The following is a 19,573-nucleotide window of genomic DNA, read 5'->3' on the forward strand; positions in this document are numbered from 1 at the left end:
TATATATATATATATGAAATACAAACTTTATACACTTTTTTTCTACCGAATATAAATAATTTCTATCACGGGCTAAAAGTGAAAAAAATCCATGATAATTCTTATTAAAAAAATAGTGTCACATTGAAATGGAATGAAGTGAGTAACTAGTTATAGTAAGAATTCATCCGCATCCAATTTGTACATAAACTAAATTAATGGATGAATGATATGTATTTTCACATAATTTTTTACTTAAGCATATTTATTTAATATATAATTTCACTTTCACCATTCATTTCAGTTTAAGTAATTTAGTTTGACCCGGCATACAGCTTAAGAACAAAAAAACTTTTGAAACGTGTAGTCTTAGAAGCTTAAACGGTAAAACTTATGGGGCTATAATATTTATGTGAATAAAACTTGTCATTAAGAGAAAAATGAGTAAAAATAAAAAATTAAAATTAGATTATTTTAAAAAATAATTTTTTTCATTCTTTTGGAACAAACTAATAAAGAAGTGTGTTACGTAAATTGAAATAGAAGAATAATATATTTTCTTATCGTAATAAATATTAAGTACAAGTATTTCAAATACAAAGTATTGTCATTCTCAAAATATGTTATAGTAAAACTTGTTCTCTTTTCTTCAATTAAATGATCATTTTCTCTAGTCATACTTGTACATACACTCCAAAAATAGTAGTGCAAAATTGAAAGAATTTAGTTAAAAAACAAAAATCAAAAGAGTCCAAAACCAGAACAATGACAGATTAGATCCAGCCAATATACCCCACTCTACTAATCTTTCCTATAAAACCAACATTCATCCCCTCTTTCTTTCTTGCCCTGCCACTAGCTAATCTTCCTCCTCCCTTCGCTCCGCCTCCACCCACCATCCGCCGCCGCAGGCATGGATGTAAAACACCCCCAACCACCACCTCCCCCCGTCAAAATCAAAAGAACCACCAGCTCCGACGGTAGCGGAACCGGTACAATAATTCTCAATAAATACCAATTGGGTCGTCTTTTAGGCCGTGGCAGCTTTGCTAAAGTCTACCTTGGCCGTTGTTTAGACGACACTAATACAGAAGTCGCCATTAAAGTTATAAACAAAACCGGTTCAACAACTACCTTCGATGCTTCTATGGAACCTCGTATAATCCGAGAAGTCTCCGCTATGCGCCGCCTTAATCACCACCCAAACATCCTTAAACTCCACGAAGTCATGGCTACAAAAACCAAAATCTACTTCGTAATGGAACTCGCCCACGGCGGAGAGCTTTTTACAAAATTGAACCGCCGTGGCGGCCGGTTTTCTGAATCAACCGCCCGGTTTTACTTCCACCAGCTTGTCTCCGCCTTACACTTCTGCCACCAAAACGGCGTCGCACACCGCGATATTAAACCTCAAAATCTCCTCCTAGACAAAGACGGTCACCTTAAAATCTCCGACTTCGGACTCTCCGCCTTGCCGGAGCAACTACTTAACGGTCTCCTCCACACCGCTTGTGGAACTCCGGCGTATACTGCACCTGAAGTAGTTTACAGAAAAGGATATGACGGAGCTAAAGCAGATGCCTGGTCATGTGGGGTTCTTCTCTTCGTATTTCTCGCCGGTAGTTTACCTTTTGATGATTCAAATTTACCTAGCATGTATAAATCTATACATCGCCGTGAATTTAAGTTTCCCGATTGGGTTTCAAAGCCGGCTCGGAAAGTAATAAACCGGTTGCTTGACCCAAACCCGGATACGAGATACGGTATTGAGGAGTTGATGAATACTCCATGGTTTAAAAGATCTTCATCAATGAAACAAGAAGAGATTAAGCAATTTGGTGAGGGGATTTTGGAGAAGGAAAGTAGTAAACATATGGGGAGAATGAATGCGTTTGATATTATATCGATGAATTCGGGTTTGGATTTGTCGGGGTTGTTTGAAATGGGATTGAATAAGAAGGAAATGAGGTTTACGACGAATGTGGGGGTGATTCAGGTTGAGGAGAAAGTGATGAAGATTGGGAAAGATGGAGGGTATAGAGTGGAAAGAAGGAAGAGTGGGGGAATTGGGTTGGTGAAAGGGAGAGTGGTTTTGTTGGTGGAAATGTTGGAGGTGGCAAAGGAGTTATGGTTGGTGGAGTTTAAGGTTGTGAATGGTGGAACAGAATTTGAGGATTGTCAATGGGAGGAATTGAAAATTGGGTTGAAAGATATTGTTGTTTCATGGTACAATGATGGATCTTGAAGAGGATTGGTGGTGGTGGTGGTGGAACATGGCAGTGGCCAGCGGCCGGCGGCGAAGTTTGAGTTCCCTTTGTGGTGGCAGACGGCGGCGGATGGAGGCGGCGTTATATAGTGGTAGGTGTCTTTGATACTTGATCTTCCAGGGTGTAAGGCATTAGGCAGTAGTTAGGGAGCTAAAGTGTAGTTCTTGTTAGTCTTTTTTGGACTCTGTAAATTGAAATGGAAAACATTTTTTTTTTTGGTTTAGTTGCATATATGTTTTTTAATGTTTCTTTTTAATATTTCAATTTAATTTGAATCTAATGCTAGACCCATGGATCATGAAATAAATTCTATGATTTTCCCAAGGTTGATAATCAAATTTGGTTTGTATGTCTTGAGAAAATAGTTTTGAAAGGGTGGGTGGCTGACTGTGTAGAAGATACTGAAAATGACAAATTAAATAATGTTTTACAATCTCAATGGAAGCTAAGCATGTTCTATTAAACGGTTCATAAAATCAAAATTTTCAATGTCTTCATGAGTTTCTCAGTGTTTTCCTTTCTGCAGTTTCTTTCAATTTAAGTCTGCAACATAACAGTGGCAAAAATAAGGCTAAGTCAGCAGTTTGACAGCACAAATGACAGCAGACAGAAACGATACAGAATTTTAAGTTTATGAATTCTTAGAGCGATTTCAAGTTAATATATACAATAATAACCGAGTTCACTTATTTAAAGGATTATACTTATAGGGACGGGACATATTTAGATGATTTCTTAACATACATATAGGGACGGGACAAAAATTGTTGGGTTCACGTGAACTCGTAATTGGCACTGTAGATCCGCCCTTGGACAGAATACTCATGGCTGCCATCACAAGTTGCTTAAGCAACAGTAAAAATCTCTTTTGGTCCCCCCACCAAGTAGTCCCAACTCCCAATAAGGTAGATGCAATGAAAGACCAAGAACCAAATATCTGACGTACATAAATATAGTAGTATTAGCTTTTTGTCAACCAAAGTTTCACTCAAGTATAATTTGCTGTAAACATAAATAAACAAGTTGCAGAAAAGAACCAATTGGAGATAAAATCTTGTACAGTGCAGAAAAGCATAGATCTCCATTTCACCACACAACAAATACTAGCAGCTGTTCAGCTAGTTGTTGGATCCAGCAGCTTAATCAACAAGGTGCTATTTCAAAGACATTATACTGCTGCAGTAAAGAGCACTACCAGAAAGATGCACTTAATAAATAAACGTATAGATCTGGCAAAGAAAATATCTACACATGCTAGATACGCTTAAACCACTTACAAGATAGCATCTAAAAGTATCTCCACTAGCACATAATATAATGGAGTTTTCCTGTTAATGAGAAAAATATAATGACCTGAAAAAGGGATTTGGATATTCTCTGATGCTTCTGTATTGATGATAATCCTATCCCAGTTTAATAATGCCATGTCCAACTTTACCATGTGACCAGGAGGTCACGGATTCGAGCCGTGGAAATAGTCTCTTGCAGAAATGCAGGGTAAGGATGCGTACAATAGACCCGTGTGGTCCGCCCTTCCGTTGCCCTTAATATGTCAAAAGAATGCTTAACCTATTGATTATTTTTTAGTGCAGGCAACGATAGAGTTATGGTAAATCTGTTTTCTGAAAATGAGTTAGACGTTGATTAGCACTAGTCGTCATTTTGCACAATCTTTTGTTTCTCAGTTAGTAGCACTCCAAACCAGTCAAAGTTTTGGCTCAAACTGCTGCAGAAACTGAGTTTTAATTACCTAACAGACTTCAGCAACTAACAATTCTCAACTAGTAGATTACTGTAAGCTTCCATTAGTTCATATAGTTCACACCATTGAAAGGCAGCTCCTTATTCTTAAAGCAAGTTCAAATTAGGGTCGAGAATTGAACCACTTACATACCATCAGATAGTGTTTGTTAAGTTTTTGATGCATAGCATTAGTATTAATAAGTTTGACAAGCAACAGTCTTTGACGCATCAGTGACACAGTTAAGTAACAATGTGTGTCTTTACTACTTGCATTTACAGTTCCTCAAGCTACCTCTCTCTGGCAAAGCGCTTCTTGCTTCCCGTAGCATACCATCAGACAACAACAACAACAACGACAACAAACCCAGTGTAATCCCACAAGTGGGGTTTGGGGAGGGTAGTGTGTACGCATACCTTACCCTTACCTTATGAAGATAGAGAGGCTGTTTCCGGTAGAGCTCAAGGAACAATGAACCGAAACAACAAACAATAGCAATAACAAGGTAATAGGGTAATGAAAGCGAATAACACAATATGTACTAATAACGAACCAGGAATAAGCAAATACAACAATAGGACTAGTTTTACTGACAAGCCTAGGAGAGACTTGCTACTATCTATCAACCTACAACCCTAATACTCGTCCTCCACGCCTTCCTATCGAGGGTCATGTCCTCGGTGAGCTGAAGGTGACATGTCCTGCCTAATCACCTCACCCCAAAACTTCTTAGGCTTACCCTACCTTCCTCAAACCCGCCATGGTCAACCTCTCACACGTCCTAACCGGGACAGCTATGTCTCGCCTCTTCACATGCCTGAACCATCTCAGCCTCGTAGCATCCCATCAAACAATGTTTGTGAAGCAGAAATATGGAAGTGGAGAAAACATTACAAATGGTACCTGCTTGATAAATGGGCTTCAATTGATAGTCCTCCTCCAAGAGAAGCAACCTGTAAATAAGGAATTGCAAAAGCTTCATACAACTGTTAAATTTAGAACTAAATGAAGATAGACCATGACCTCAACAACTAGAATCCCATTCTATAAAGCCGTATGTCTCATTGAGTAAAGACCAGTTAGAGTTATTATCATTAGTTGACTGATACTGCTTTCGCAGAGTAATCAGCTGCACCCCTTTTTTGGTATTTATAATTAACTTAACATTTTAAAAATGTTCCTTGGAACAGATTTAGTTATAGTAGGTAAAATTGGGATCACCCTCAAGAAATTACCACAATTGCTCCTTTAAGTCACAGGAAGAAGCTTTTCTAATGTAGTCTAAGGGGACATGGGGTTGAGGCGCAGTCAACTTATAGTTGATCGATTGCTCTTGAAAATACCAGGAATAGTCCTTACTTCTAGGTAGTCTGCCATGAAATCAATAAATAAATTATGCTTACTTCCAATCTTTCACAACTATAAACATCAAAGGCAATGGCAATCTAGAACAAGATGATTTAAAATGCCAAAAGTTAGACAAGATGAGAACTAGACAGAAACTCAACGTCAGATCACAAATTCACAATTTCAATTTCAGTCCAACTGTAATCCGTTTCTAATTCCAGTTTCAAAATGGACAAGACAGAAGTAACAATCCATCTTTTCAATGCAAGTATTCAATAAGCATTGAAAGTTGAAGTTACATGGTATACTAGTATCTATAGGAAGAGCTAGGCATCTTCTCTATCAGGACTGTCAGTATCAAGCACACCGATAACAGAAGATAATGTTGAACTCCACTTTTGCATTCCACTCTGAGGATCCTTTTTCCTCATACATTCCAGCTTCCCAACAGCCTCCTTTGGAACACCACATTTAAGTAGAACAATTCCAAGTGACTTGAATGTTGAATCATCAGGTTGGATGGAAGAAGAAAGCATATCGTTGTAAGTCGCCAAAGCTTCTCTAAACCTCCCATCAGTTGCATACAATCCAAGCACATTGTTGCAACTTAACAAGTCAGTCAGAAGTCCGAGTTCTCTCATTTTACGGGCAATTTGAATGGCTTCCTTAAACATTCCGGTTCTCTTGTACATACACAGCATCATCGCGTAAGAAAACTCATTTGCATTTCCCTTTCTCTTTAGGTTCTCAAAAATCTCTTCCGCTTGTCCAACCATCGAGCGCTCGCTGTACAAGTCAATCATGCAATTCGAAGAATATACATCAGCCCCTGCCTCAAACGACTGAAGCATTTTGTATGTTTCTTCGGCTTCTCTCAAATACCCGACCTTGGTGTATAGCTTAATCAAGGAAGTATATATAACAACATTTATCTCTAAACCAGATTTTCTCATTTCAATCAAGTATTTTGTAGCTTCTTTAACACTTCCTATGTCGGCAAAGGCATTTATCAGTACACCATAAACAACAACATCAGGCTTGACATCAAATGCAATCATTTCGTCGAATAATCTTACAGCCATTTCCAGCTGACCTACTTTAGCAAAACTAGATATCACAGCACAATAAGGGATACAATCATCAACTAATCCCGCCTCCTGCATTTTCCTCACGTAAGATGCTGCTCTCAGTGGCAGATCTGCAGCAGCAAGCATTTGAATGAGCGAACTAAAGCTGCATCTATCAGGAGATAAGCCATGTTTCTCCATGCTATCAAACAAATAACACGCCTCATCGTACTTCTTGCTAATTCCATATGCTTTGATCATTACATTGAACTCAAGGACAGTAAGTCTTTTTCCCTCCTTACAGCAGTTAAAAACTCTCTCAGCTTCCAAAATATGGCCACGTTCGCCGAAGGCATCAATGTTGGCAGAGTAGCATTCAGAGGCCATTTTTCCAGCAAGATGAAACCTCTGGAACCAGGACCAAGACTTCTCTACCATCCCAGCTTCTAGATACATCCTAGTCAAAGCTGACTGAGTGAATTCGTCAATCTCTAGATCTTTTTTATCCATCTCCAAAATGAGCTTCTCTGCTTCAATTACCATATTCCTTATTGAAAATGCATACAAAAGAGTACGATAGGTCACGGCATCGGGCTCTAGAGAAGCCTCCTTCATAAGTTTAAAGTAGGTGGCAGCCATTCCTATGTTGTCGTGCTTGGCATGAAGGGAAATAAGAATATTATATGTTCTTGTATCAGGACGGCACTGAAGCTCCTCCATCTTCCTCATCAAGGAAGCAACTTCTTCCATTCGGCCATTATTACCACACATGTGTATCATTGTATTGAAAGTAACTGTTGTTGGCAGGATCCCTTCCCTCAACATCTCGTGAAAAGTGTCATATGCTTCTTTCACTTGCCCTGCCTTCCCATAAGTGTCAATTAAATTGTTATAGGTATGTGAGCTCAAACAAACACTTGTACCAGAAGAACCATTGACCCGAATACCACTTCTTGTCGCACCATTTACGCGTTCCTCCACCAGACATTTGCATAAAGACCACTTTTTTAAAAATTCTTCTGCCATCTTAAACTCCCCCGCCATTTTATACATCTGTACGACAATTCCCATTGTCACCTCATCCGGCACCATACCTCGTTCATTCATCAACTTCAACCACTTCATTGCCTGCTCCCTACGCCCACCCTTGCTGTAGACATCGATCAGAGTCCCATAAGTTGAATTTATTGGCTCAACTCTCTTTACCCTCATTTCATCCCACAAGCTCTCGATCTCGCCCCACCTCCGTGCTTTCCCCAGAATCCTAAGCATAATATTATAATGTATAACATTCAATTCATGGCATCCTCTTCTCTTAAACCACTCAAAAATATCCATTGCTCGTTGCCACTCCACCTGTTCCTTCAATATAATAGTCCTTTCTTTTTTAGTCAAACTCTTTTCCCATGGCTTTAATGCCTCATCCAAATCGCTAACCGTCTCCAAAGCTTCCAGCATAACAGGAATGCAGCCTCCATATCTAGCCCATTTTGTCGAACATTTAGTCTGCACTTTCTCCACCACATTCCCCGAGCTCAACTGACCACCAATTTTTTTCTTATTCTCACTGCTTTCAACTGGTTTCCTCAAAAAATCATTTTGGGTCTTCAAAACACTACCTTTCACCACATGGGTAGGTGAGTCTTGGCCTCTTTTCACGTCATTGCCGCATTTCGTCGAACGCTCGGTCTGCACTTGACCACCAATTTTCTCCTCACTCTCAGTTTTATCAACTGGTTTCCTCAAGAAACCATTTTGGGTCTTCAAAACACCATTTTTCCAAACATGAGTACGCGAGTTTTTGGCAATTTGATAGTCCAGCTTCTCTTTTTCATCACTGTCATAGCCAACTCCAGGCCTGAATTTGACCCCTAGATTCTTGCTTTTCTCAATTCTACCATTTGAGTCATGCAATTGGTTCTGCTCCTTGTATTTCTTGGTGGTTGGGATTGAAATTCCTATACTTGGAGTGGATTTACTTGAGTTTAGTATGTGGAAGCAATTGCTGGTATCAACATACTGTAACTTCCCAAACATTTCTTCAACCTGTCAGTTGATTAAAATTTCAGTAAATGCTTTAAGACATGAAGCACATTAGGAACTTCAGAACGAATTGGTGTGAAGAAAGTGAACGAAAGAAGATGAACAGAATGGCTAAGCAAGAAGAAAATTGAGACGGAGAACTGTCAATTATTGAAATTTAGAAATGTAAGTATGCACTACCACGAAGCCGTCTTAGCTCAGTGGTAGAGCGCGTGGCTTTTAACCACGTGGTCGTGGGTTCGATCCCCACAGACGGCGGATTTTTATTGATTTTGGTAGTCAAACTTTTTCTTGGGTTTATGTGGATTCTCTTTTAGTTTGACTTATATATTACTCAATTCTTTTAAAAAATATTAAAATGAATAAAATAGTCTGTAGAATGTTAAGTTTTTAAGATAAGGATGGGTATAAAGCACAAATTTTAAAATTCATTTTTTCTTAAAAATCGAGTCGAAGGAAATAATTGGTTAACCCTTCAAATTATAGAAGTGTCTAAAATAAAATAGAGAGAATGTATCTGTAGTTTTGACAGAAAAAAAAGATACCAGATATTTAAGGAATTATTTTGATAGAAATATATTACTCCCTCCGTGCCAATTTATGCGAATCTGTTTGACTGGGCAAGGAATTTAAGAAAAAATGAAGACTTTTGGAATTTGTGGTCCTAAATGAGTCAAAAAGGGTCCCAGAGTATTTGTGTGGTTATAAAAGATAAGGGTAGAATTATAAGTTTAAGCTAAATTGTTACCAAATTTAGAAAGGGCTCATTCTTTTTGGAATGGACCGAAAAGGAAATAGATTCACATAAACTGGAACATAGGGAGTACATTTATATGATGGTGCATCACGCCGCATTCAAGGAAAGGTGTTGTGGTGCATATTATTCGCATATGACATTGTTGTGATTGATGAGATGCGAGGTGGTGTTAACATAAGGCTAGAGGTTTTGAGGAAGACTCTAGAGTCTAAAGGTTTCAAGTTGAGTAGGACCAAGACACAATACTTGGAGTGCAAGTTCAGTGTTGTGGATTAGGAAGTGGACGGGGATGTGAGGTTGGATTCACGAGTCATTCCTAGGAAAGATAGTTGCAAGCACCTTGGGTAGTTATATAGGGGAATCGGGAGATTGGCGAAGATTTCACAAATTGTATCGGGGGGAGGGGGGATTGGATGAAATGGGGGCTCGCTTCCAGTATTTTGTGTGATAAGAATGTGGCACCAAAACTTAAAAGTAAGTTTTACAGAGCGGTGGTCAGACCGATTATGTTGTATGGAGCTGAGTGTTGGGCAGTCAAGAACCCTCATGTCCAGAAGATGAAGGTGGCAGAAATGAGGATATTGAAATGGACGTGTGGGCATATTAGGCTGGATAAGATTAGGAATGAAGTTATTCGGGACAAGATGAGAGTGGCTTCGGTGGAGGACAAGATGCGGAAAGCAAGACTTAGATGGTTCGGACATGTGAAGAGAAGAGGCAATGATGCCTCAGTAAGGATGTATGAGAGGTTGCTCGTGGGGGGCCTAACGAGAGGTAGTGATAGACCGAAGAAGTATTGGGAAATTGTGATTAGGCAAGACATGGCGATGCTCCAGCTCACCGAGGACATGACCTTTGATAGGAAGGTGTAGAGGTTGAGAATTATGGCCGAAGGTTAGGTAGCCGAGTGTCTTCTTTGTACCAGTAGTTGTAGTGCACTATTTAGTGCTAGTCTTGTATTTCTTGTTCTCAAATTTCTTTTATTACCCATTGATTCTTGTGCTTTGGTTCTCTGACTGTTTTGCTGGTATTGCTGCTTATTGTTATTTCCTGCTTTTACCTTTCCTGAGCCTTTTCTCCGCTTTACTTCTGTATCTTTTCTGAGCCAAGGTTCATCGGAAACAAGTCACTCTACTTTCTCAATGTAGGGATAAGGACTGCATACACACTATCCTCTTCATATGCCACACGTGAGATTTCACTGGGTTTGTTGTAGATGGTGCGTCGATAGTTTCTTTTTATTCCTTATAGGAATTATATTCTTCTAATAGTATTCGAAGAGAAAGAATCACAATAATGCTTAAATTTTGAATAGTTAAATGAATTGAACTCTCAATATAATTAAAAGTCGTGGAAAAATATTATCTGTAAAGTAGTTTCAACAATTTGATTACATTCCAACATAGATGTGTCTGTGTTTACCCTCGAATCCGGATAACAATTGAATTTATATGGGGTTTTAAGGATCCGTGAACTAAAAGATACAAAAGGTTTTTATGTTGAGGAAAATAAAGATAAAGACTCAACAATTGCTGTTAAAGTAAATAATCGCAGAATATAATATTGCTTAGAACAATTGTGCTTGATGATCTACAAGAATTTAGAGAGATCCCCTTTTATACATTCTGATTAAGGGTAAAAATAAGGTAGGTAAATTGATTACATCGTGGATCCCTGTAATTACGCCTTAATGGCCTGAAGTGGTTGAGAAAATCACGTTTGGGCGAGATATCCGGCGACGCTTGGTTATCCGTTACGAGTCCGGCTTCCGACCTTGTGTGTTTCTCCATCCGGTGGTGACTCCTATCGAGCTCTGTAACGGTCTCGAAATGACTCGACCTCGGTTGTAGACGTGGCCGTCGTTCTACCTTGCATCCAGGTCGGGTTCGATGGCCCCGACTTGCTCCGGACCGGACCCAACCCGGTCGGGCTCAAGCAAAAAAGGGTATCACCCAATACAGTCTGTCACAATCTGACCAATTAAGATGGAATTTAACAATTGCTAAAAGGAATTGCAACAATTTTTTATTGAAATGAAAAACAGAAGGCTAAGGAAAATGAAAATTAAGAACTAAATGAAACAGAGCTCCATGACTGTACTCTAGATCTGCAGAAGAAGAGAAGGATTTGGGTTAGAAGAGAAGAGAAAGAGGTGAGAACCAGAAGAAGAGAACGAGGAGTGAGAAGAAAGATACCGTGTAATCGTTACTCTTCTCTGCAGGGTCTGTTAGTTAAATAACAAACTCTTTGCCAGCTGGCAAAATCTGGACCTTTGAGCTTCATTAAGTGACGACTCTTCTGAGCCGTCGATTAAGTGATCCGTTAGACCTCCCCTACTGATTCAAGTTCGAACTCCGCTAGCCACATTTATTTAACTAATAATTTCAGGATCACAACAGTGTCAAACGAATTACAATAAAGAAATATTTATTCAATTGCTCTTTTCTTTTTTCGAAGAAGAACCTTTCGATATCTATCTACTACTCCATCCATCTCAAATTATTTATCGTGTTTCTCTTTTATACGCCGCTTAAGAAAATATTAATTAGAAGGGATTTTGGACTATTTTACCCTTGTTTATGTCTTAAGATATAATCTCTCTTCATTGAATATTTACTTTATTTATGTGCTATATCTCCATCTTCAAGAACAATTACTATTAAGGGTAATGGAAAAAAAATAATTAAGACAACTATTTTTTAAAAATTATGACAGATAATTTGAGACGGAGGAAGGAGTATATAATTTCAGTCTCCATTTTGTTACTGCTGGAATTTCGGGAAAAGTTTAATGGCCATAAGCAAAAAGGGGAAAAAAGGAATTTTAAATACTTCATGGTTTGTGCAAAAAAGGAGCACTTATCCCTGAAAAAGTGCACTAATTTGATCAGTAAGAGACATATTTCAAGTGCTATATGAGAATTACAAGCAATTTAGTATAGTAGTATGATCATGATGAATTTGAGTCAATTATGACCTTCATTTTCTTGGAAGAGCAGGCCGTGAATCTCTAAACATTTTTGTTGCAGAAAGGAAGGGGAGCGGGGAGCAACGGTAAAGTAATCTCCGTGTGACCTATAGGTCACGGGTTCGAGCCGTATAAGTAGCAATTAATGCTTGCATTAGGGTAGGCTGTCTATATTACATCCCTTGGGGTGCGGCCCTTCCCCAAATCCTGCGTGAACGCGGGATGTCCTGTGCACTGGGCTGTCCTTTATTCTTGTTGCAGAAACACTGATTTATGTGGCAATCTATGAGCAGTACTTCTTAAACCACACTCCAATGTTAAGAAAACTTTCAAAGTCTGTTCTTGGTCTGCCAAAAAAAGTAAACACATAGCATTAGATCTCACTACATAGACACAACGTGAAATTTAATTACAGTGGAGGGTAAGTGGAGAACTGTTATTGATCACATCAGGTGAGGAAAGAAAACTAGTACAGTCAAACCTCTCTATAACAGCATCATTTGTTCCAAATATTTTTTGATGTTATAGCGAAGTGCTGTTATGGAGAACATATATTTATAACATAACATAAAAATTGGTTCCAGAAAAGCTTGGCGTTTATAGTGAAGTGTTGTTATATAGGGATGCTGTTATAGAGAGGTCTGACTGTAGTACTGAAATTTAGAGGGAAGGAACACAATTACCTATCGAGCTCGTGTATATCATCAGGAAACATCATCACCTTAACTTCTACTCCGTTCTCCTTTAATGCTCGCGCATACTGCATCAGACAGAAGAACAAAACATGTTTACTGAGACACAATGTTTTATCAAACACCCAACTTGCAGGCAAGACGTACTAAGGTTCCTCCATTAGAATGAAAGAGCGCGAGATAGCACTGTAGGAAATGTTTTCATATTTGTATGAAAACTTAACTTCATTGTCACAAGATGGTCAAATAAGCTGAATATTTTTTTTATTGAAAGTCCCAATGAATAGGAGAATGTATGCTTTCTAGTTAGACTCGGATAAAATTGGAGAACTCAAGCGACAAAAAGGAGCCAAGGAAGCGATGATTTCCATTGTTATTACGATTTTATGTCAAAAAAAAAAGAAAAGAAGAAATGTACATACTTGTAATCCATCAGTAATGGGCACGCGAAGGTCCTGAGCACCTAATACCATGAGCGTGGGAGTTTTGACCTGAAAGATTACCTCCACGTGAGTACAGAAGCATCGATAAGACAATCTAGTGCCAAGTAAATTCCAATATGCACCAGCAAATTATATGTCTAGAAGGAATTAACTGTAATTTTTTTCCCCTCCCATTTCCAGTTTCTTTTTGTTTGGATGTCAATGAGAAGTAGAAAGAACCAGATGTAAAATGATGAGTATAATCTTTGCATTTTTCAGTTGCCAAGTTCTACGCTCCAGTGCAATAAAACCCAGTGTTAGTCGCCCCTTATTTGACGATAACATCAACATAGCTGATGAAGCAGACCTTGGATACATGTGAAATTGGGAACTTGTCGTAGAATAGAGCAAGATGTTCAGCTGAAGGTGCTGCTGTGAAGTTTGATTTTGCTTCACTTCCAAATGCCTCAAAATAGCACCAGTCAGGTATATCAGTTGTACCAACCATTAGCGCCAGGTTGCACACTGGGTTCCTAGCAGCAAACTTGTCCGGTGCCTGCATGATGTGCATGAGCAAGAAATAGAATTAAGTTTTTAACTTTTCCTATCACCTTACGACGAAGTATCAGAACGTTTGGTCTTATGGCCACATGCAAACATTTAGTAGATGTGAATATAGCTATAGTGAAAACAGGTAGGTTGTGGAACTAACAACCTGGCCTATCAAGTGTGTCGTCAAAAATCCACCATGAGAAATACCAACAGCAGCAATTTTGGATGGATCTGCAAGTCCCATACTAGTGACATGGTCTATGGCAGCGAGTACATCATTAACATCCTGTGGAAATGTGATACAATTGAAAGAAATTTAAAAGAAAAGTCCTCATTATGGATAAAAATATGATCGGAGAGAACAGCAATGGGCTGTCGTAAAGAAGTTTGGAGGAAAAAGCACCTGCGTACCCGCTCTCCCTGGTAGAGATTGCAGTGCTTCCTCACCAAATCCCAAGGAACCTCTGAAAAGACCTCAATAAGGGATTGATTTTGTAATGTAATCAGAATAATGCTAAATTTGAGATGAGAGGTTATCAGGTTTTCTGAGGTCTAACTAGGTGAAACAGTAATGTGTTTCTGCCTTGACTTTCATCATAAAGCCAGAGACCTCAAACTATAAAATCAAGAAAATAATAATAATATAATGTGAGAAATCTATGAATCAGCAACTCAGATCAACCACTTGACAGTGTGAGTGTACAAATATATCAAATACTGTTTTGATAACTAACTTTCCAAAGTACAGTAGGCAAATGCTCAATTCACTGCAAAGATAAATGGTACCTATAAAGAATCTCTCTTTACAAGTTTATCAGAATGTGAAATTAGGACTAAGTGGTTATATCAAACACACTCTGCTTTCAGCACAAGTTATAGTACACCGAAAAGCACATCTCGATTGCCACTTCCTGACAAGAATTACGGATGCCAAAAAGTATTATGGTACTATTTAACTTACCTGTAACTTACAAGAAGCAGGCTAAATCCAAGCGAGCAAAGGAAAGCTGAAGATTTTGAAAAGCTTGACACTGAAACACAGTGAGGACCCCCGTGAAGGACTACGATTAGCGGGTCACATGCATCATGCTTCTTAGATTTGGAGGATGCGAAAATAGCTTCATACGGTTTGCTTGCACCTACCATGAATTAGACACATGCACTAAATTAGAAGCAGAGAAACACAAAATGTGTGCTAAAATTAAATATTACATCTGTTGGTTAAAAAGAGCGATTACATCCACTAAACATTCTTGACATGCATAATATCACATACCTTTTGTAAGGTTCTCACAGAAATCTCTAACAGGTATCGGCATTATACAGAACTCCTTGGATGACAGCAAAGACCTCACCTTTGAAGAATCGCAAGAAAATAATTAGGACTGTGCTAGTCTTTCTTCGTGGTAACCTAGCCCAAAATGGTTTAAACAATGTGGACATTATATTCACCTTTTCGGAGCATTTGGTTATGGGGCTTGAGATATCTAGCCAATTCCATTTAGTGTTATCGCAAGCATTCCCGACAAGATAACCATACTTGATTTCAGGAGCATCAACTGGACTGCTACATACTTCAAAGATATAAAAAACATCAGAAGAATCTCTTGGTTTTTGATTAGGCAATACATTTTCAAGCATATCAGACAGAGGACTTCAAGTGTCAACCCTGACTTTTATTAACAAGTTTAAAATATCAGCATAATCAGCAACATGGTAAGTAAAGAGTCATATGGCGGAGCCTAACTTGGTTGGGATTGAGGCATAGTTGTTGTTGTCAGTTAAAAAGTCAACATTGACTCTTACCTGCAATTATATCGTCACCATCCAGAGTAAGGACATCCCATGAAAATTCTGATGTGCTAGGGCTGATACGTGATACATCTCCGCTGAAAGTAAACGAGCATGTGGTCGAACACAGATATACAACATTTGAGTACAATGGAGATAGAATGGCTTCCTTCTTTACCTCAAGACATCAACGGTCAGTATAACTAGGGTGCTGCCCCAGGCAGATGATAAAATCATAGTGCGACCATCAGAAAGCCACGGGTTACTAAGAATATTTGAACAGTATAACCCAGGGAAGCTTCCATCTTCAGCACACATCACTACAGGAACCTATAGATGTCATTGAACACCAATAAGAAGAAGTGGTCTATCTAATAAGGTTGATCAAGTGAAACAACAAATTACGAACTCAGAAAATGGAAAAGGTGAAATCATTATTCCATCAGTGTGTTCAATTTGACAAGAGTTGTGAGCGCCAATGTTCAGCCGCTCGTATAAGTTTGTGAGCAAAGCAGAAAAATACTACCACATCAACAATTTTGTTATGCGGACATGGCTCTGCATCAATGGACCAATCAATTCTATGAAGTGAATCTGTTGCATTATGTGCTCCAGAATCTACAGCACTTTTTGAAGATAAAAACACCAGGAACTTTCCATCTGGGCTGAGAAGTGAGAAAAACAAGAATGAGGTTGTTAGATTTTATGTTATAGTTTTTAAAAAGTTATTTTATTAGAGTTTACAATTGATATTTGCCACTAGGCTATGCAATCATATCACCTTTTTATCTATTAAAGAAAAACTAAGCCAGGGAAATAAAATGCATCAGCCTCTCAAAGTGAACTTCTGAATTGTTTTCTTTTTATTTCTTACCTATTTGCTATTTCCATTTTTATCATTACTCTTCCATTTTGCTTTCTTCTTTTCTTGGTAGGAGTTGTTGAGAGCCAGTAGTTATAACAAGTAGACATACCTAAAACGAGGGAAGAACGCACTACTTATGCTTTGTGTCAGCACAACCGCCAATAGGTTTGCATTCGTTCTGAAGAAGGAAAAAAAATGAAATTATGATAACATCAAAGAAAATTTATCAATAAATACTTAGTCGATTCAGTGGAAATAGAAATGAACGTTTAAGCTTAAGCATGATGTCGAAATCTTTGAAAAAAGAAGGCTTCTTTAGAGCAAGCAACCTACGCAGATTGTTCTGGTTCTGATCTAAAAGGAGCTCTAACAGCATACAAAGAACATGACCTATTAGTGCAGTATTTGATACCAAACTTTCTCGTCCCCGATGGCCATCCGACGAACACTAGATATTGTAGTAAGTCCTTCACCGATGGAGCCCAAATAACTTGCCCAACACTCACTGACTTCTGGATGCCATCTACAGCGCGTACCTCTCCACTGCAGAAAGTTGCATTAAAGGGTTCCCTCATCAAGTTTAAATGAATAAACTTTTCCAAAACTACTTAAACAGATACCAGCTATATTAACCTGTTAATGTTGATTACGAAAAGCTTAGGTAGTCTTTTCCCCGCATATGCTTCGCCCCAACCCTCTTCCCAATCCCCTTGACCTTTCCAGCTATTACAATCTTTATCTGGACAATTCCCTTTCTTGTCGCCAAGACATGCAAATGTCGGTTTTGCAGAAACAGGCTCCTCAGCAACATAAGCAATCAAAGTTTCGTCAGAATTCCAGGAAATCCCCTCGAACCTGAGACCAGGCAATCGACAGAAATAACAACTAATGACTGCTAATACTATTACCACAGGATATAGTACTTTTTGGATAGCAAATAAAGTTACCATCCATCTGAATATACAGATCCATGCATAGACGAAGGAACATGAAACTCCCTTTCCACCTGAGATGAACTCCAAATCTCAAAGCAAGTAGGAGAGTCATTTTCAGCAGTTCGAACAACAAGAAGCTTTGAACCTGATGGAGAGGGAACCATCAAAGATGCTGTCCCCATCTCAATAGGGAAAGCAGCCCAGTGAAATTGTACAGAATCATCTCTTTCTTTGGCAATGTGACTATATGATACATATCTCCTTTTCTTGTTTTCCAGGAGATTAGGTTGGCTAATGAGAACATAACCTGTGAGCCTCCTAACACCGAAAGAACCAAAGAACATCGCAATTTCATCTTTTGTACATATTTATTCCTTAGAAGAACTAGAGAGAATCAAAGTAGCAATACCAGTATTAGATTTTAAAGTCCACGCCTTCTCAATTGTGGGGATTTCAGTAAATTCTTTGAGTAATGTAGACTGAGAAAAGTATTCTTCCTCCGAAAATGCATCTAAACCAACAGGAATTTCTTTGAAAGGGCTTGCTCCAGGATTTTCCATTTGCAAGCAAACTGAAGAAATTCAATTATGGTTAGGCAGAACTAAAATAACAAGAATTCTACAGTTAAGTAATAATTTGCTTGAGAGAACTACAACAGATGGATAGCCATTATTGGATTTATATTTTCTATTGTTCACCAAATTATTAAGCCCTAATAATTGAAAAACAATCTAATCACTCCTCATTCATTACTCTTGATACCTACTGTTAACAAAGAAAAAGAATCAATTCCTTCAACCTTCTTTCTTTTGCAGCATTCTAACTGTAACATTTTAGGACTATTCAGCTCATTCTGAACATAAAAAAATAAATCTTGGCTAACATAAACTACTCCAACAAAGAAAGAGAATTCAAAGATGATGGAGAAAAAAATGACAAAATAATGCATATACAGACACACAACAATAACAACAAACCCAGTGTAATCCCACAAGTGGGGTATGGAGAGGGTAATGCATAGGCAGACCTTACCCCTACCTTATGAAGGTAAAGTGTAGGTAGAGATGTTGTTTCCGATAGACCCTCGGCTTAAGGAATAGTATACAGACACACACAATATATATATATATATATATATATATATATATATATATATATATATAAACGTGTCTTGCNTATATATATATATATGATATTCATACTTACACATGCAGATAAAGATAAACCAAGAAAGCTTACATGGAAAATGAAAAAGGGTCTAGCTGATAATAGCTTGAGGAGAATTGTAATGAAGAATGGAAGAAAGAAGAAGAAGAGTAGAGTAGCAGCAGAAGTGATCACTTTGTCACTAAAGTCCAATCTTTTTGTTTTGTCTGTTTATTATGTCCCACTTGCCAAGAGCATCTATAAGTCATTTTTCTTTATTCATTTCCTCTCTGAGTGCCTCATGATAATAATTTAACTCAAATTTGGAAATATATATTCCTTACATCTAGATAACTCTTTTTAATTTAAGCTGCATTTGATGTTTTAAGATTAAAATAATGATCTCTATTCAATAATTATGCATCAAAATATTATCTTGGCACTTCAGAATATAGTATCCCTCCACTCATTTGTATAATAATATGTTTCATTCTAAACTACTTCCTTTATCCTAATCTTTTTGATACCCAATATCATTAATTTTTAGCTAAAGCAGGTTAGATAAATTCTTTAGATAAAAACAAAAACACTTTTCTAAGAAAATCAAAATTATTTATAACTTACTTTATCATTAGTCTTGAATCATTTTGTGGCTAGAATTTAAATGTCAGTATTTTGCTTCAACTGAGATTTAGGGCAAACAAGAAACAAGTATCAACTCTTTTATGAGCAAAACTAGCTAGAAACTATAAAGCTGAATCAAATGGTATATGCATTTTTCAATTTTTACTTGATAAGAATAAAAACGAAATCATATTGAGTCAAAAAAATACCTTGTATTATGTTGTTAAAAAGTTGAAAATCACATTTTTTTTAAAATAGAGGTAATTTAACTTCCTACATTAAACCAAATAGAAATTGGAGACAATATCACCCAATATTAGTATTTATGAAATCTTACCACTCATGTCTATCTGCAGTTCATAGTACAGTTGGAAATGT

At 37.8% G+C, this 19,573-nt stretch overlaps 3 protein-coding genes and 1 non-coding gene across 7 annotated transcripts; 2 read left to right on the forward strand and 2 right to left on the reverse strand.

The window, feature by feature from the left end:
* Nucleotides 1-795: 795 nt before the first annotated feature.
* On the forward strand, nt 796-2,475 carry LOC109213328 (CBL-interacting serine/threonine-protein kinase 7-like). The gene has a single exon (XM_019377115.1). It carries the CDS (start codon nt 893-895, stop codon nt 2,222-2,224), a length of 1,332 nt encoding a protein of 443 aa, XP_019232660.1. The 5' UTR covers nt 796-892; the 3' UTR covers nt 2,225-2,475.
* Nucleotides 2,476-4,509: 2,034 nt separating this feature from the next.
* Nucleotides 4,510-8,579, reverse strand: LOC109213327 (pentatricopeptide repeat-containing protein At3g23020). Its single transcript, XM_019377114.1, has 2 exons — nt 5,634-8,579; nt 4,510-4,940 (listed from the first exon to the last, which is right to left on the reverse strand). Exon 1 carries the CDS (start codon nt 8,436-8,438, stop codon nt 5,661-5,663), a length of 2,778 nt encoding a protein of 925 aa, XP_019232659.1. The 5' UTR covers nt 8,439-8,579; the 3' UTR covers nt 4,510-4,940; nt 5,634-5,660.
* Nucleotides 8,580-8,630: 51 nt separating this feature from the next.
* Nucleotides 8,631-8,702, forward strand: TRNAK-UUU. Its single transcript has one exon. It is a non-coding gene; the product is annotated as a tRNA-Lys (tRNA).
* A 3,307-nt stretch (nt 8,703-12,009) lies between these two features.
* Nucleotides 12,010-18,807, reverse strand: LOC109213326 (acylamino-acid-releasing enzyme-like). 4 transcript variants are annotated; one of them, XM_019377113.1, is made up of 18 exons: nt 18,665-18,807; nt 17,835-17,996; nt 17,438-17,780; nt 17,124-17,345; nt 16,824-17,033; nt 16,600-16,668; nt 16,152-16,290; nt 15,804-15,955; nt 15,641-15,723; nt 15,287-15,408; nt 15,111-15,189; nt 14,796-14,973; nt 14,238-14,298; nt 13,998-14,120; nt 13,650-13,838; nt 13,283-13,351; nt 12,852-12,928; nt 12,010-12,515 (listed from the first exon to the last, which is right to left on the reverse strand). In XM_019377113.1, exons 2-18 carry the CDS (start codon nt 17,983-17,985, stop codon nt 12,452-12,454), a joined length of 2,331 nt encoding a protein of 776 aa, XP_019232658.1. In that variant the 5' UTR covers nt 17,986-17,996; nt 18,665-18,807; the 3' UTR covers nt 12,010-12,451. The 4 variants fall into 4 exon arrangements, with proteins under 4 accessions (XP_019232658.1, XP_019232656.1, XP_019232657.1 ...); XM_019377111.1 differs by having other exon boundaries at nt 17,438-17,743; nt 18,665-18,805; XM_019377112.1 differs by lacking the exon at nt 18,665-18,807 and adding an exon at nt 18,464-18,482 and having other exon boundaries at nt 17,438-17,743.
* Between the last annotated feature and the right edge of the window lie 766 nt (nt 18,808-19,573).

This window comes from Nicotiana attenuata, unplaced genomic scaffold (genome assembly GCF_001879085.1).
Source record: "Nicotiana attenuata strain UT unplaced genomic scaffold, NIATTr2, whole genome shotgun sequence".
In the NCBI taxonomy this organism is placed as follows: Eukaryota; Viridiplantae; Streptophyta; class Magnoliopsida; order Solanales; family Solanaceae; genus Nicotiana; species Nicotiana attenuata.

What these genes read in the sequence shown, in the direction of transcription:
- LOC109213328 (XM_019377115.1), top strand. Translation starts at nt 893, where the DNA reads ATGGATGTAAAACACCCCCAACCACCACCTCCCCCCGTCAAAATCAAA.
- LOC109213327 (XM_019377114.1), bottom strand. Translation starts at nt 8,438, where the DNA reads ATGTTTGGGAAGTTACAGTATGTTGATACCAGCAATTGCTTCCACATA.
- LOC109213326 (XM_019377113.1), bottom strand. Translation starts at nt 17,985, where the DNA reads ATGGAAAATCCTGGAGCAAGCCCTTTCAAAGAAATTCCTGTTGGTTTA. An exon ending in GACTTTAAAATCTAATACTG is followed by an intron (nt 17,781 to 17,834) that starts GTATTGCTACTT and finishes TATGTACAAAAG; the next exon opens with ATGAAATTGCGATGTTCTTT. An exon ending in CCATTACTGATGGATTACAA is followed by an intron (nt 12,929 to 13,282) that starts GTATGTACATTT and finishes TGTCTGATGCAG; the next exon opens with TATGCGCGAGCATTAAAGGA.